The sequence below is a fragment of the Cygnus olor genome, chromosome 12 (genome assembly GCF_009769625.2).
Source record: "Cygnus olor isolate bCygOlo1 chromosome 12, bCygOlo1.pri.v2, whole genome shotgun sequence".
Taxonomy (NCBI): Eukaryota; Metazoa; Chordata; class Aves; order Anseriformes; family Anatidae; genus Cygnus; species Cygnus olor.
The window spans coordinates 8,760,001-8,778,356 of NC_049180.1; the positions used below are offsets into that span (position 1 = coordinate 8,760,001).

At 35.8% G+C, this 18,356-nt stretch overlaps 1 protein-coding gene across 4 annotated transcripts in view; it reads right to left on the minus strand.

The window, feature by feature from the left end:
* Positions 1-18,356, minus strand: part of CDH11 (cadherin 11) — a 242,000-nt gene that overhangs the window by 9,620 nt on the left and 214,024 nt on the right. For all 4 annotated transcript variants that reach the window (XM_040570707.1, XM_040570706.1, XM_040570708.1 and 1 more), the window contains 8 exons: positions 9,519-9,910; positions 7,905-8,199; positions 7,021-7,140; positions 6,381-6,548; positions 3,265-3,452; positions 1,493-1,746; positions 373-509; positions 37-158 (listed from right to left, as the gene is read on the minus strand). In XM_040570707.1, coding sequence (XP_040426641.1) covers positions 37-158; positions 373-509; positions 1,493-1,746; positions 3,265-3,452; positions 6,381-6,548; positions 7,021-7,140; positions 7,905-8,199; positions 9,519-9,743 — 1,509 coding nt within the window. In that variant the 5' untranslated portion in view covers positions 9,744-9,910. The remainder of the gene's footprint in view (positions 1-36; positions 159-372; positions 510-1,492; positions 1,747-3,264; positions 3,453-6,380; positions 6,549-7,020; positions 7,141-7,904; positions 8,200-9,518; positions 9,911-18,356) is intronic.

Here is an 18,356-nt window from a genome sequence, read left to right on the forward strand (position 1 = left end):
ATTCAAATGTGGTGAAGGTGAAGCATGCAGGCTTACCTGATTGCTTCGAGCATTCTCACAGACAAACGCTTCATAGGCTGCCGCAAATCTGGGGGCATTGTCATTGACATCAACAACCTTAATTGCAACCGGAACTTTGGCTTCCTGGTGTTGTTTGTCTATGGGTGTAAGCAAAACTAGAATGAAATGGAAGCAGGAAAATCCCTCAAAACAAACAAAATCACAGCAAAAGCTATGTTAGTTGTATGCAAGTGAAAAAGAAATAGGCCAAGGTATTTCTGTTAGGATTTATTGCAGCATACCAATTTGAGTCAATTGGAAGACAACAGAATTTTTAAAATTGAAAATAAAATAATTCAGTGAAATACTTACGAACTTCAACTGCAAAGACAGAGATATTATGCCAGGCAATTTCTTCCCTATCCAAAGCTTTTATTGTCTTGATGTTGCCATCATCTGCATTAATAGTAAAATATCTTTCAAGGTCAGTGTGACGATCAATTGAATACCTAAAGAAGATTGAAAGTCGGTAATTAGGTAAAAGAAAGATTTAGCAGTTTCATGCATCCAATTTTTTTATAACATCATTTTTAAATAATTTTAAGCAGTACCCTTAATATTATTTTCAATGTAATGATAAATGGTTCTTTTAAAATGATGTTCACTAGGTTCAATTCTACATTTAGAAAAAAATACTATGTCAGAATGCTAATAGTAAGTGAAAATTATTGTTCTCTGAAGACTCTATATTAAAGCCCCCCGATTTTTTTTTACATTCTTCTCTTACAAAATATGATTAAAATATCTACAGAGTTATTTATGATTTTTATCTATATCCTATTAATGACAAAGATCATTTAAAACTTCTGATCTTTGGATTACTCAGAATGTTAATTGATCATACTAGGTTATTAAATATTATCCATTACCTACACATGTCCACAGTTTTATACACCTCTGATTACCTCTTTACCATGCAATTCTTCAAAATGTTAACTATACCCACAAAATGGTGTTTTATAATTTAAGTTACACTGAGAACATGACAAAGTACACTAATAGAAGACTACCCAATATAACTGCAGAAAGTAGGTGTGTGTATGTGGTTTTCATTAGAAATTAACGCTTTACAATAGTCTGTAATCTACTGCACGGACTTCTATCTTTTGAAAAAAAATGCTGTGATAATAAAATAAGATTTTTTAAGAACGATAAGATATAGAATACAATCTTATACAGATGTCCTCAGGTATATTTTAGGTAGGCACAGCTATGGGACACTTACAGCACTTCTTTCTGATACAGACTTTGAGAAAAGAGTACCTTATGGAATAAGACATAAAAACAATGCCGTATGGTTACAGTTAGCAATATTCTGTGTAAATTAGGAATATTACTATCTGAGGTCTATTATGCTATCTTAATAATTTGCATAACAATTCTAAAAGCTTACCATGTTTAGAAAGAAACAGCCTGCTCTAATGAAGCATACCTTATAGCACTGTTTGCAGCATCAGGGTCTTTGGCATGTACTTTTCCAACCACAGTACCAGATGCTGCATTTTCTTGTACTTCAAAAACATAACTTGGTTTTAAAAATACAGGTGGTTCATCAGCATCTTCCACTGTAATCTTCACTGTTACTGTGTCCTTGAATGGTCCATTGCTGATGAACTTCGGATCGATATGTACATTGGCTGCCTCTACCTTCAGACTGTAGGACTTTTTGGTTTCAAAATCTAAGAACTGTGAGAAACAAGAAAATAACGCATTCATTCAACAGAGTTAGCAAAACTAGTGTAAAAGCAGTAAACAGTCTCCTAGTATTCAATAACATAAAACAAATGTAAGCATATCTGTCAACAAGCTTGGACTGAAATGTGTGTATTTAAAAACAAAAAGACTGAAATAGAAGGAGCTACATTCTATGTATGGAGCAGCATAAGAAGGCACTCAAAATATCAAGACAAGAGTCTTTGTCTTGCTCTTTGCTTCCTGCATCTCTCAGGAAATCATCTTTACTGGGAAAATTAACCTTTCCTTTGTGCAGCCTTCCACATAGCACAGAAGAGGGATGGATAGGAAAGGGGTTCCTACAAGATGTCAGGCTTGGACTATCCCCAAGATGCCAGGCATTCCTTTAGAGATATCGATATGGACAAAGTTTTTTTTTTTTTTTTTTTTTTAAGTAGTAGAGCAAATATGAAGATGGCTTGCAGTTCTTTGATTTCTCCAGTTCTTTCCATCCACAGATCTCATGTCACTTTACAAAGGGGAGGTGAAATAATGCCAGCTAGGTCCTTTAGAGAGCCTGATCCAAGACACAGCATATCTGCATTGTCATCAACATGAAATGGCTGCAGTGTTGCAGCATTGGTCACCTCAAAATGATCGTGCCTTTAAACATCTGAGAAACAGGTGCCAACCACAATTTACAAAGTAGGCTAAGAACATAAATTGAATGCAGGCAGTGACAGTATGCCCACATTTTAAAATGCACAAGACATACATTCCCACCTCTACTAGAACAAATACAGGAATTGAACCACAGGATAATTTTGATTAAAGGAGATGTCTGGGTCTCCTCCAGAGAGATTGCCCCAATTTACAGAGCAGGGCTAACTTAGAAGTTAGGTTGCCCAGACATTCTGCTTTGACTTTTGAATATCTCCAAAGGAGATGAATAACTAAAAAGATATGAAGGGCAAAATAAGAATGCTTAAATAATGAATTAGATTCTATGATTTCTAAATTTTAATTTATTTCATAACACTTTTAAAAATCATGCTGATGTATGAAATCACCTTAGTATTTCTGCTGCTTTTGGCATAGCCTGTGACTCCTTCAGAACAGTATTTTGGACAATGCACAGCTGAGGAATTCAAACTATAGGGCATGAGGCTGTTCAGACTGAACATAAAGCAACAGTGAATGTCTGCTACTTATCAGCACTAGGCAAAACTTCATTAACAATGAAGCTGATGGCATTGTATTTTACCGTGACTTTTTATTATGAATTCATTTAGTTTGTGAAATTAATCCACTGTACAGTTTTTATGTAACTCTTCTTGGTTATTTTCTTCCATTCCAATTCAGCTAATGGGGAAATGGAATATTAAGAGTTAATCACAGCTTTAGAAACAAATTAAGTGAAATTGCATTTACTGATATTTTAGCTTAGGTGATAACCCATTACTACCACATACTCTGTCAGAAACAAAGAATACTGCACCTTGGTAGGTTTGAAAGGACAGTACTACTTACCTTCTTAAGCTTTACAACACCTTCCTGAGTCTCATAGTCTGTTGTAATTTCAAACATATCCACTCCATCTCCATCAATGATGCTGTAAGCAACTAAGCCATTTTCTCCAATGTCCGGATCTTTGGCCTTCACTCTTCCTACTTCCTCTCCAGGAACAGCTGCTTCTGACACTGACATCTGGTACACACCTGGCAGAAGGAAAAAAAAAAGACATTTGCCTTAAGTATGCAGTCTGCTCTCCAGTTGTAAATTTACTCATTTAACTTATAAATTCCAACTAACCACAGTAATTTTTTACTCTTTGAAATTCCCTGAAGGAATGTTATGGTATAAAGAACTCTGAGAAGGCATCTGTGAAATCTTAAAACACGTTGCTAATCTATATAAAATTACCTCTTCATTGATGTTTTACATAACATCTGTATACCTATCTGTTCCGGGAGGGCTTAAAAAGACAATTGATTCGTCAGAATGCAGAAATTGTTGTGACATCATCAAGTTTATAATTCATATTCAAGATGTTACTACAAAAATTGAAGGAAAATTCTGTTTCATATGACTCACAGTATGACATTCAATTCTATACTTGTGAAGTGTTTCTGCCAATTTATTCAGTAGCCACAAATTATATATAATATGAACTGGATAGACCTGACTGCTGTACTGCCTAAAGAATAAAACGGCTGCTTTCTATGGCTTTAATTTGGAGTATGAATGTATTGTCATAGTGATTATTACAATTTACCACAACAGAGAATATCTACCAATTTGTGTAGGATTCCATGGTTAAAAAAAAAAAAAAAAAAAAAGGCTTTCCCTCAACAAACTTAAAAAGGAAAACCATCCCCAAATATCCCATAGTTGTGGTGCCACACATTTCTCTTTGTGTATTAAGGACACTAGAGGAGACCAATACTCTTTCTGGGTAAATCTCTTACCAAAAGTTGTCCTGTAGGGACCATTGCTTCCTGGACCTTCCCAACCTACCACAGTGTTCACATAACATAACCTGGTTCTAAACCTACAAATCTATGTCAGCATTTTCTGCCATTTCAGCAGTATTAGTGAATAAAAAAATAATAATACAAACAACAAAACAGCATGAGAAAATGAAATAATCTAATTTATCCTCCTCTCCATGATTGTTCTTTGTTGCTACAGTAGCACTCTAGGAACATCCGGAGACTTACACCAGGCAGGGACTTGGCTCATTACCCGTAAAAACAAGTGGCACATGTCATGGAAATAGGCCATTAACTCCTGTCACAAAGAATCCAAAATTTAAGCACATAACTCATTAAGGGTTTGAGCAATGAACAAAACAACAAAAAAAAAGGTAAAAAAAAAATGCATTTGGCTATTTATACAAACCTGTCAAATCCTGGTTTTGTTACAAAACACTCCCAATTAAGGTTTTAAAATTAGGGGCAAATGATTAAGTCAAATAACTGATAGTTCACATTTCCAAACATTGATTTAAATATTTTCACAGAACATATTTTTTATTATTATTATTATTTTTGCACTCAGTAAAATGACTAGAATTTGCTGAGAAAAATACATCATTTGATGGAGTTACTGAGCAAAAATACCATGTAGTGGGGTCCCAGGTTATGACTGGATTAAAAAGATATGTTTGTGAAGTGTGTAGAACCTGACGTTTTTAGGATTTAACACTTTTCTGTTAGAATGGTAGAAAATGCTAACAGAGTTTTACGTTTACAGACTGGCTATGTCATTTAAGCTCTGGCTTGAGGGTCCAGGAAACTGCAGCACGAGCAGAGAGCCATGTTCACAACCAGGATGTATCAGTGTTGTACGGATGCTCAGAGGGGAAGCAGGGTGGGGTAGGATGGTGCATATGCTGCACTCCAAAACAATCCCATGCAGAGATGAAATGTAGGACAGCTGTGTGGGTCCATTAATATACTTCCACCCAACTCTGAAGACTGAATCTGTTAATGTCATCCCTGACTAATTTTGTACATGAAAAATAAATAGCACAGGTATTGAAATAGACTTTATTTGACCACCAGCAATATACGTCAACCATCAATTTCAACATGTAATTGTACCAAATTTGGTTTTATTGCCATGATAAATATACAGCATAAGGAGTATCCAGTCTTAACTTTTATCCTTACTGACATACATCGTTCCCTGAGAGTGTTTAGAGAAGTAAAACATGAAGCACCAACACTGAAAATGAAAGGCTATGTGAAATTAAATAATGATGCTCACTCGAGGGTCTGTCAAAGACCTGAAAGGGCATAATCAGGAGCTGTTAATAGGCTGTACAACACTTCTCTCAAGGGTCCAAAAAGCAAGATTCTTGGACCCTGAGAAATAGAGCTGTAAGAACATAAAGTAGATCTCCTTTCCATTGTCAATCTTCATCGATAAACAAAATGGATTACTGAAAGGCTTGAGGTGAGGCCACTTGGAGACTTCTCTCAAACATGGGTAACCTTTACTACTTTCTGCTGCACACACACTATGAGAATAGTTTACTGGATCTCTCCCACAACAGAAGAATCTGTTCCTATATAAAACATGTAGGAATTTTGTTTTAACCTCCTCCTATTTCCCCACAAAGGTTACTTAATATTCTCATTGTCTGAGCAGAGAAGTAAACACACTTTGATTTTTAAGTCTTTTACATCCACACTATAATTATGAAAATGGGAAAGGCAGTAAACCAGCTTAGCCTAGAACTGCTGCAGGGGAGGTACGTCTTCTAGTACAGATTTGCTTGAACTGTCCCAGAAAATGAGACTTCTTTCTCCATTAACAGAGAAGTTCCCACTATGTCTCCCTGATCACATCACAGGTATATTTCTAATATAACATGGTCTAGTAGTGTTAAAAATTAAGTAGAGTTAGGAATCTTTGAAATCCAATTTTAACCTTAAAAAATGGCTCATTGCAACACAAAGTAAATCACCCAGATACTGAAGTTCTGTATGTTATTAGCAAAAATGTGCAAATAATATTTGTCTATTCCTACGTGTGCTGTGATAATCCATCAGTTACTGCTTTTTGAAGTTTTGAATATGTCTGATATTATGCAAATATGGGTATTAGTAATATATGTGATTAAGGACTGTGTTACTTACTTTGTGGGAACTTTGGTGGGTTGTCATTGACATCTGTAAGTGTAATTGTCACTTTGGTTGTCCCTGAGAGGCCTCCCATATGTCCTCCCATATCTTTTGCCTGTATTACAACATGATACTCTTCCTTAGCTTCTCTGTCCATATTTGGAAGGGCAGTTCGGATAATTCCTATAAATACAAAGAAAATATGTCACATACGAATTTTCACATGTTCACGTCATGAAAAACAGGACACTTTTTTTTAACATGCATTAAAATGCAGAAATATTTGCAATAATGTTCCAGATTCTCTTTCCTCTATGCTGTGCATGACACTATGCAAGCAAACTAGCCCAAATATTTACAATAGTTGAGCACAGAGCTGCCCCAGAGAATTACAGTTCAGCACAGAAACTGTTATTTCTATCATACCATATCATACCACAAAAGATAGAAACATCTTTCTAGTGTAGTGTACCAAGAAGCTCTACTAAATGCCAGGGGAACAACCTGCTAAGCAGCTTATCTAGCATCAAGAGAGAACGAAGGAAGCTTTGCTCAAACACATCAGCACATGTACTGCCTTGGTCAATATATTTAATTCTTCATTTTAATGGATTCCAGTTATGAGGTCCTACTCAAATAAACTGGTCAATAATACCTGTTTGAGCTTCCACTGAGAAATACGGCTGACCTTCAAGAATACTGTAAACCAGTTTGGCACTGTTCCCATATGTAGGATCATCAGCATCTGAAGCCGTTACCTGAATAACGGATGTACCTAAAGATGGAAAGCAAAGACAGAGGAAATACAAACAGAAGCAAATGTGTCTGTAAGAACCAAGCAGAGATACTTTCAGTATGGCTACATCTTAACTTTTTTTTTCCAGGTTTGGTAAATGAAAAAATTCACTTAGCAATTTATACATGACAGAATAAACTTATAAAATCCACAAAGATTCGTCACCAACTGTGATGTGGATTAATGTTCTAAACACTGAAGGTATAAAAGTCAGCAGTCACTCTGTATCATTATGCTTTTTTTTTCCTCAACAGTTTATAGCACTATATTCCTTTTGTCATTAGACAGCCAAACAACAGTTTTCTTTTTACATTTTCCTCAAAAAGTGTTAGAGAAATCATTCCTGTAGAAATCTCTGTGATAGACACAAGCTCAAACAAGAGATAAAAATGGAATAAATAGTGTGGCAATAGCTCTCTAGCTTTACTACACAGCTCAGCCAAAGGAATGATCTTGATGTTTACCCCAGAGGATTCACACTCCGTAAATTCTAGGGGGGCCTCATGCTCCTTCCTAGGAGGAAACAGATGTGTTCTAGGAGCAATTTAGAGACACCTCAACCATGACAGTAGCTGAACAAGCTTTGATTTGGTCAGCAAATTAGATAAATTGACTGAGTCACTGACTGAGCTTGAAGTAAAATTTACCTCCCAAAATTCTAGAAGAATTAGATTAAGCCAAGAAGTACTGACAATGCAACATCCTCAAAAAACAGGGACCGAAGTACATTTATGAGTACTCACCTACATTTGATCTCTCTGGCACATTGGCATGGTAGTTTTCATGTAGGAACTCAGGCGGGTTGTCATTTATATCTTGAACTTTGACAATGAATTCAGAGGGTGGTTCCAAAGGTCTATTAGTGTTCCTGTCTACAGCTTGTGCCGTGAGAGTGTACTGAGCTCTCTCCTCCCGGTCCAGTGTCTTTGTTGCGTGGATGTTCCCTGATTTGTCATCAATAACAAAAATGATTCCTGCTCCTTCACCTGAGAGAATGTATTTAATGTTTCCGTCTCCAGAATCAATATCTGAATGAAGCTACAAAATGAGAAACAGATATACTTTAACAAGATAGCATAAATTTCATGTGTTTACCAAAAAAAAAAAAAAAAAGAAAAAAGAAAAAAAAAACATGAAATTAGTATAATTTCACAGTTTTCTAAAATCTTGTCTTACGCTAGGCAATAATCCATACACGAGCCCATGCTATGAACATCTGCCCTACATTCAGACCCTGCCTGCATAGAGTTGCATGCTACTACACACAGAGTGCAACTGAGACTCAAGCTTTGAGATTTAAGGAAGAAAATACATGAGAAGATAGTTATAACAGGATCCTTATTTAAATGAAGTTGGAAGAAAGAGCTTTACAGAGTTTTTACAAAGATTTTGTACCTTTCATACTAATCAGATTCTGCAAAATGTAGAATTCTACCGTGTAAAAAAAAGTTAATTGACAGATGGGATGTAACAAATGAGCCAGTCGTTGCTTGCCAACTAGGTTTTACTTTCAACCTCTTTGTTACAAAAAAAGTAACAAGTCCTTACTGAATTATCTTACTTTTTTCACAATTGTACACTTCAGTTTGATGAATGAAGGAAATATTGAGCCAAATTATGGATTTATTGATTTTATGTTTACATCTACAAATTGTATGCTTCTAACCATCTTGCAAACAAGAATACCCAGAATGGTGTTTGGTGTCATTGATCCAGTTCTCCACTCTTTGTGTTGGCATTAAGTCAGCACAGTTCAGCTGACTCATTATAAACTGATAAATATGCCTTTTTAAAAAAAAAAAAATATATATATACACACACACACACACACAGTCAGTTACTGTTAGATAGTAACAGAAAAAAGACCAGTCCAGGATGTGTGTATATACATATGCACACACAGATACATATCTTCTACTATATATATACCTACCCCTCATATACTTAATATTACTGATAACTTCAAAATGAAAGGATGAAGAGATATCTTTTGAGCTGTACACTTTTACTGAGCTGCTGGGTTAGACATTACACTTTTAATTACTCATTTTAAAGAGAATAATACCAGATATTCTTGGGACATGCTGTTGTTCAAGTGATTGCTGTGGTCTTAAATGACAGCTATATGCATTCATTCAAACACTGCTGAGGTCAACAAAAAAAACTTGTATTCACTTAGGTTGTTTTTGATTAGTTCCTTAATTGAACTACAATAGCGTGATTAATTTTAGGCAAATCAGTAGCTGCTGAAGAAAGAGCTAATACAACAGAAAAGCAATGACAAGAAAAAGAACAACTCACAAAATAATAATATTAATTAGTGAATATTAATCAGTGAATGAAAAACAAATTCTTACCCTTCCCACTAGTACAGGATCTGGTCCCGTGTACTCTTCTATAACAAAGAACTGATTCCACACCCAGCCTCTTTTTGAACGATGAAGAATTTGTCCTTCTTTTCCTTTTTCATGGTGACCATGAAGTGATGGCCTTGTGTGGTTCAGTTTTTCTGTAGTTATGGCATGGCTGTAATACAGCATGCCCAGGCAGATAAGAGCGGCATGTAAACAATTGTCCTTCATTTTTGGTTATTTTGTAGGCACAGGAGTATTCGAGAATCTACCCCTTCCACCTTGGAAGTCAAAAAGTTTGGGCCACTTAAGAGTTTCAGATAAAATGTTCTGCACATAGGTTGCAACCACACATTGAATGCATCACTTTAATGCTCTGCAGCTTCCCAACTTAATTCCTGAAAGAAAGTAAAATGGACAAAAGTGTCAATTCTTTTATGTCTCTGAGGTGCAATAATTTCTTTATCAAGCAAAACAGAATTAGAACTAACTTGGAACGTTTTGAGATAATAAGATTAAAATATAAAAATGATTATGAAATACTAAGTAACGAGCATAGTTGGTGCTTTGGTACATGTAACTAGCACCTTATAAAATCTCCTGACTTGCTGGTTAGGGGCACTCATTTGGAAGTTGAATTATATTCCCTCATGATCCTTCCAAATGGACTTAGCCCAAGATGCGAGATGACTGTAGAAATACCTAATTTATATCTAAGCCTTCTTAGAAGCTTAGATATAAGCCTTAGATATAAGCCGTTAAGCCATAGGTTTAGATATAAGACAGATACCAAGATACTTGCTTATCAAGAATGGAGTATTTCTACACATGCCTGCAAAAAGGCCTTGGAATGACCAACAGATTTTCATGCCAAAAATAAATGCCTGGGGGTTTCAAGGCAGGAGCAGTGGCTGACCGGACTCTGAGGACCTAAATTTTGGACTTAGGTCCTTGAAGTAGCCTTTCCACTCCCTCTGAGGATCAAGTCATCAAAGCTGAGAAGCAGCACTGATTGCCAATGTTTCTGTCTGTGTTCTGGTGATGATAAATGCCATAAACTAACACAAACATATTTAGATACTTTTGATAATACAGCAATTGATGTGGCTATTTACTCCTGTTTTCCCTGTGGTATAAATTACCAGAATTACACTGATGCTTATTTTCTACTATTTTTTATAATACTAGGTCAGAATTAATATTTGAAGCAGCAATTGTGTAATAGAGTGAAACCTGAACTAAGGTCTACAACTCCATCAGTTAACGATCCATCTTAAAGGCCACTTTGACTTATCACTTGGGTTTCCAACATCAATTCTTCAATCTTCACAGAGCACCTAATTTTTACTAGGTCCCTAGGGTGTTTTGTTTCATTTTTCAATGTAATTCGTTTTATTCTTCTGCAACACACTAATAAAACACTCAATGTTATATTCATACAGGCATATGTATAAATTGCTACCATCTTCTTTAAAACAGAATCATTTTTCATGAGAAATAAGAAGGTACTTATAGCACAGAAAATGTGAATATAGGGAAAAGCTTCAACCTACATCACTACCTATAACTCCAGCAACAAATAAACACCTCACTAATAACCAGCCCACTCGTCTTGGGAAGTCTTTCTCAAATCCTGAGCGCTCATGTCTTCCCATCCACATTCCTTTGCACAGTTACGCAACAACACACACTGAACATTGAGATATAGAGTTTTATAAATAATTCATAGATAAGGAAGGAAATATTTGTTTTTCATTTCCTCAAAAAAGCTGCTTTTTAGTTTTTTTGAAAACTGAAATAACTTCAGTTATAACACCATAATGACTCCAGCATAGTGAATTAAATGAAAGTCCCACATTTAAATATAAACATAATCTGGCACGAAGTGAGGAATTTCTACATTCTCTTTTCTTAAGCATATTTATTCATTACAGCATTTGGTGTATCCATTTCATTTTTTACTACTGTTACACAATGCCACATTACAGATGACTCATAATAGCATGGGAGATATGAAAAAGAAAACGATCTCTTATTTTGGTCAGAAAAATGCTCTTAAAATTCAGTTATTCTGATACAACATTTGCGTGTGAACTGTGGAGCATTAGGCCTGTATTTTTAGAGCTTATTTTATATCTCTAATTTGTCGAGAGGTAAAAATCAGGTAGGACTTAAAGGACATGAAAAATTTTATTTAACCTGTTTTAGAAGTGGCTTAAGTATGATAAGTCTTTCAACACTAATTATTGCAGTAGCTTTTGATGATAAGAAGTTCTAAAAGGAAAGGACATAGGATTTTTTTTTTTCAGTTTTACATAGAAAAAAAAAATCAAATTGAAACCCCTAGTATGCAGTATTTACTTACCAAGCTTCCCTACCATTTAACTATCTGTTAACCCAAGGGTCTTTTTAAATACAATCCATCAAATTCTGTACTCATCCCACAGATGTAAAATGAGCTCTTCTGTCTTGTTTAGGAAACACCTCTGGGTTTACATCATTGTGGTAGGCAAAATTTGACCCCACAGCAAGCAGGCTCTGTTAACTCTTTTGGGTAGTCTGTCTACAGAAATTCAGTGGTGTAACTAAATTATAAATAATAAAGTTACATCACTAAAAAAAAAAATAATTTACATAGTAAGACCAGTTCAGTCTGCTTCAAAATTGCATTCAGTTAATCAACGATACTGCTGCTTCAGAAGTAGTTTGCTAGGGGGTGTCCTTTCAGCCAAATAGCCTTCAGTGCCATGTCCAGTATAGCTAATTATGCTGGACAAGTATACTAGCATGGTATTTGTGTGCAGCAATTACTAGTGGGGTTGTTAAACATGGGCTACATGCTTCAAACAGAAGTGAAATAGAAAGGCATGCCTAGACAGCTGTGCATTTTATAACCTGCTGCTAAAAAATGTTAAGTAAACTGCTTACATTACTAGATTTTGGACGTGTTTGAAAATTAAACTCTCTGATTACTCTTTATTAACATCCCATAATGATCTCAACAATGAAAATAAGTAAACAAATATGACCATTATTCCCAAACTTCTCAATACTGTTATGTAAATCAGTAAACACTTTATAAAGATGCTTAATAATAATGGAAGAGCCAAGCTGACACATACCCTGGTCATTATCAGCTATTCAAGTATGAAGTGCTGGAAACAAAACATTAATCACACATCCATGCTTAATTTACTAACGAGGATTTAAAACAACAATTGCTTGCTACCTTTTGTTTTTATTCTCTACGTATGCATATATAGAGAGGGAACAATAATAATGCTACATGTCTTCAGGCTATATCTCATCCTATGAACACAGTTTGGGCAAAAAAAATAAATCACTATAGCTCTTAAATGGTAATTGCTTCTATTTTGAGTTACATTGTGAAAGGACTCCATGCTAGTAATACCAACTTGGCTCTTAAGTATGTGATCTGCTGCTAGATAGGTGAGAGCTGCAGGCTGGAAGGTCTGCCCAGCCTCCGCATGCCCCCCTCTCCTTCTCCCTGCCTGCAGTTCATTCTCTCTGTTCCCTTACATAGAGGCTACCACAGCGGTAAGCCCTATGACTCCTATTGTCATTAGAAAAGTTAATAATATAAAGCAATATAAAGTTCCACTGAAGTCTGTGAAATAATTAAATTCCTAACAGCTACAGCTTGGCTTTCTGCAAGGTACTTTCTTACTAAAAGGCAAGGTGCACAAGATGCTCTTTAGCTATAGTTAAAATAAACTGCATTAAGAATGAAGTGGTATTATTAACAAAAAACAAGTCTTTTTTTTTTTCTTTTTCAAAACAATCTACTCAAGGCCTTTCAAATATTTTAACACAACTCAGCTGCTGAAAGCTAACAGTTTCCCATTTTTTTCAGGCGGAAAATATAGAAAAACAGCTACGCAATTTATAAAGCTTTTCCTTTTCTCCCATGGACGGCGCTGAGGGACAAATACCTCATCATCCTCTAAGCATGGAATACAGATCTGAGGCTGGCACTTGCAGCAGCTAGCTGGAATGCTTCTCTGGTCAGAGTCCACACATTCTCTGTGGGTAGCACTTACTTTCAGACACTGCACAACATTACACATACAGGGAACCATCACAACCATTTGCTGTGACTGTTTCTAGACTTTTTTTTAAGTCATGATCTGAGAGAGATCCTCAACATCGTTATTTCTGCACACAGATTTTATTCCTCAACTACAGCAAACAGAATCTGGGTGGGCATTTGACCAAATTGCAACATCCTGATGTTTTTTCCATTGTTGCTTAGAATTACACAACTTGTAATTTTGAAATCCTAGGTTTTCCTTAGAAATCTGAAAAAATCCAGTCCTGCTTCCCACTTCCTTAAGTGGAAGAATGGATACCAGGCTTGAACTAAGAAACACCTTTTCACAAAAGGAGGAATTCCATTAACAGATTTCAATCACATACAAACGAACATTTGCAATTTTGGTACTGAATAACAGCTGTACCAGAGTAAAGGAAAAACCATGCAGTACACAAGATTAAATCACAACAGTGGCATACATGAATGCAAAGGGACTCCAAAATGCTCCCATGTAAGTTATCAGTTGACATATATAAGACTGAGAATTGTTAAAACAATATTTAGTCCGCACTCTGAAGAACATCATGCATAGGGGGATGTCAAAATGTTTGCATGGAAATACAGTATTTCTCCCTAAATAGCTGTGAGAAGAAGCTGTCAGGGCACTTCTAGCTATGTGGATAATAGGTCTATGTTCTTTAGTTACAGTTGTTACTTATTTTTGGAAATGCAAAGCTAACAAATTTCAATTTTATCATAAGCAAAGTCTGTTCTGCTACCACTAGAAAATACAATCCATCACTATTCCTAGTGGAAATACATTATTCAACTAATTAAGAACTCATCCATCAACAACCTGAAAAATAATAAAATTATGTCCACAGACTACAGCACAGTGTAGAGCCAGAGTATTGGCGGCTCCAGCATGCATCAGCTCCACTGCCCTTCTGCATCCTCGCACTGAGACTGCAAAATGCAGAGGCACAGCAGAGAGGTGGTGTCAGCTCTAACAGACTAATCTGAAAAGTCAGTCTGCTCGACAAAACTTCATACACAAATTTGAATGACTGCTTATAGATGACTAACAGACAAAAATAAAGAGCAAGCAATGATTATTTTAATGACAAGACCAGTCACAGAAATGAAGTCTAGCCAATTTTAAATTTCTTTCATTATATTTATAGCAAAAATAATCCCAAACATTCATGCTGACTTCCTGTGTGCTATTAAATGACCATATGCCAAATTATAATAGACTAAACAATTTTTTCTGATTTGTCTAGGCTACAACTTCTGGATGATACATTAAAACAGCAATTGTTCTCAGGAATACACTTGGCAGAAAGCAGTCAAGAGCGCAGTGTAGCAATATAATAACAGATGATTATATTCTGAAATGTTTTGCAAGAGTGTCAAGTAAATATAGCAAACTACCAGTCCAAATGAGATTTTAGCAGTAATTAGAATTAGCTGAAAAGATGAACGATTTATTTTACAATAATTTTATTGTCAGATGAAAAAATGAATAGTTTTTTAATGACAGCATAAATATTGGATCCTGGTAGCTCTGGAGGTCAGAACACCCGAGCTCTGGGCAGAAGGATGCAGCACCCGCACAGCTGGAGGAGCCCCCGCAGCCCACAGCAGGGAGGGACCCGTTGAGGCTGGGCAGTGCCCCAGCTCCTCAGGGACCTCTCGTCCATGCAGGCAGGTGTTGCAAAACCAACCTGGACATTTCTCTCCTTTAGGGTCAGGGCCATTCTGAACAGGCTTGGGGCTCATGATCTGTGGCTTAACTTAAATGGTTCATTATTTCTTGCTTGAATACTACAGTCAGGGTCATGAAAATGAACAGATCCTATGGAAAGAAGGTAGGAAAGATTTCCAGATCAAATAATCAGTTAAGTCCCACTGAGCCCATACTGGTTAATCTTTAGGGCACATCCTGAATTTAACTGCTTTGGGAGTTTTTAATAAAAGACATGAACTGAGGGATGTGGACTAGTTCTGTGTGCAAGTGTACATCTGTCCCATACTGATGTGCATTTGTAAATGTATGCGTAGCAGCGTGAATACAGGATTTAGACATGCCATGTATTTTTATCACCTTGTAGAAATACTGTATTCTAATACCTGATGCCTAAGTATTTTCGAGAAATTCACATAATTAATATGAAAATATTTTTGAGTGAAGCTAATTCTTGCTGCAGAAAGCTATTCAGCCCTAATCAGTAAGTTTCACATATCTTGATAACTTAATCTTTGGTTTCAATTCAATTTTTCCCCTCTTAACAGAACTTTGTTTTCCTCCTTGACTCATTTCAAGAAAATGGCATCTAAACATTTAAAAATATCCTGGTCCCTTTTGATTATGAAACAAGATAAAATACTTAGTATTTTGTATGGTGTTTTTTTTTTTTTCCTATTTTAAATGTAACTTCCACGTTTGACTTAGTTCTATCAATTGCTTTTTGCTTTTAAACTGCACTGCATTATCAGATCAATCTCTGAATACGTTTTTTAGCTTAGATAGACTCATTGCAAACAATTCTTGTGGAAGAGAAGGCACATCTCATTTTATTTACTTGAAATAGTGTTTCACAAAGTATCGGATCTGCTATACAGCCTATCCAGATTGCATGATACACATGGAAAAAACAGTTCCAAGAACAAGTCCTTCAGTCCTGAAAAATGCCAGAGATTCTAGGTACCCTGAATCTGGACAAGATTAGAATTAAAATTAGAATTACTGTATTCTCCCACTGGAACTAGAGTATGCCTGTTTTTTTCTTCCCAGAGCTACCTATATGACGTGCAGAACTGAAAAAGGTGCAACACTGGCACCTCATCATTTCGTCATTCCCAAGGTGTACTTTAAATGGAATGAGCTGAATTAAAGGACAAGACAATATTAGTGGTTTTTTTTTTTTTTTTTTTTTTTTTTTTTTTAAACTTTCAGCTGCACTACAGTAGTGAAGGGCTTTGTGCATGTTATTCCAATCAGGAAATCATCCCATCAGGAGATGGATTTTCACTTCCTCCAGTGAACCCCTTCTCCCACAGCAGCATCAGGACATAGAGCTCTATTCATATACCCATAGAGTTCCTTCTTGAAGTGCCAGAATCGTGGCCCTTACTCATCACATACAAAATAGGAAAATGAAAAACTAAAAGACTCCAAACCCAGCAAACTGACTTTATGAATATGACAAATCCCATGAGACTAGTCATGTATATAATTATCTACTGGCAGTCAAGCATTAAAGGACAATATCCAGTAGTCTAATGTACAACATTTTGTTTAAATGACAAGAGCTCTGATCTCTGATATAGGAAAAGATTTTCATGCTTTATATGTAACCGGTAAATCTCATTTTTCTCAATGTTTAATTCTAAAACAGATCGCCAGCAACTAACTCCCTGTGAGCCCTTCAGAGACACTGAATCTCTCTTCTTGGTGAAGCATATTTCAGGTCTCACTGGAGCAAACAGCAAATAACCCTCATCTGAATGCAAATTGATATCAAGTCTTTTGTGTCACTCACAAAACATAATTAGGCTTTTGAGACAAAAGTAGTCCATAAAAGGAAATTTTTTTATCTTTAAAGATATTTGGGAAAACAATTCTGCTAGTTATTCCACTAAATGAGAGCCTCTCCACCCCCCCCCCCCCCCCCCCCCCCAACACACACTCTTCATATTCCACTGTCTTGCATGGGAGCATGATGCAACTATAAAGGATTATAACCCAAAGTTGCAGTTTTGCAGAGTTAACGTGTATATATTTAAGTTTAAAGATCGTGTGCAAACAGATGAAACTTCTAGGGATATCCTGCTATAGCAAGGCTCTAGGTCATGGTAAGATTTGTATGTACTAAATATATAAATAAAATCTTAACAGAACTGGTGATTTTCATCTTTAGCAATAAAAGTTACCTTCAAAAATGCATAGTAAGCTTTGTAGAATCCTATTCTGAGTTCTGTAGAATCCTGTGCATAGAAATCTTAATCCTTTGCAATTTTAAATTATATTTTATAGCAGTGTATTGGATTACTGAGATTTTTAAAGCCAATAATCCCCAGCTGCTCCACAGAATAGTTTCTGAAATGTAGCCATATTTTCCTGTAGCAGCTTTGAGATTCAGTGTTAGGAAGCCATAGACAAAGAACCATAAAATGATGGTTCTTTGAAAATAGAAGTCACTTTGCAAGAAAGAGGAGGAAAAATAACCTCTTTATGTTGTGATATATCCTTCAGTATTCACCTCTGAAACCATCATGAGAGGAAAGTATTTTCACCAGACTTTGATTTAATTTGTACTCATTCAAGAAGAGTGAAATTGCCATTTGGTGTTGCTCATACAAAGCAGTAGAAAGTAGGAAGACAACTTAGTACATTATGAAGTGAATGACATAGAAATAAGCCTGAGAGAGTGATATTAAAAGGCTTGGGAAATGAAAAATGGCTGTAAACAGAGTTTTACATTTACTTGCTGCCCCAGGGAGATCCACTTAAGATAAATGTGACAGAGGCTGTCTGTTTTTAAGCATAAACTCTACAGGAAAACAACTAGCATAAGAAAGGTAGTCTTATTAAAGAACATGGTGATTGATAGAGTCATTTGAAGTAATGACTAAGCTCTTCGTAGAGTTTATTTTAAATAGTAATTGCATTCTCGCGCATCTCAGACAAACTGGAATTCTTATAATTTCTTGTAAACTGAAAGCCCAATATAGCTACAGCTTATGCCCATGCTAGTTTTAATATATTTTCCTATTATGTAAGTGGT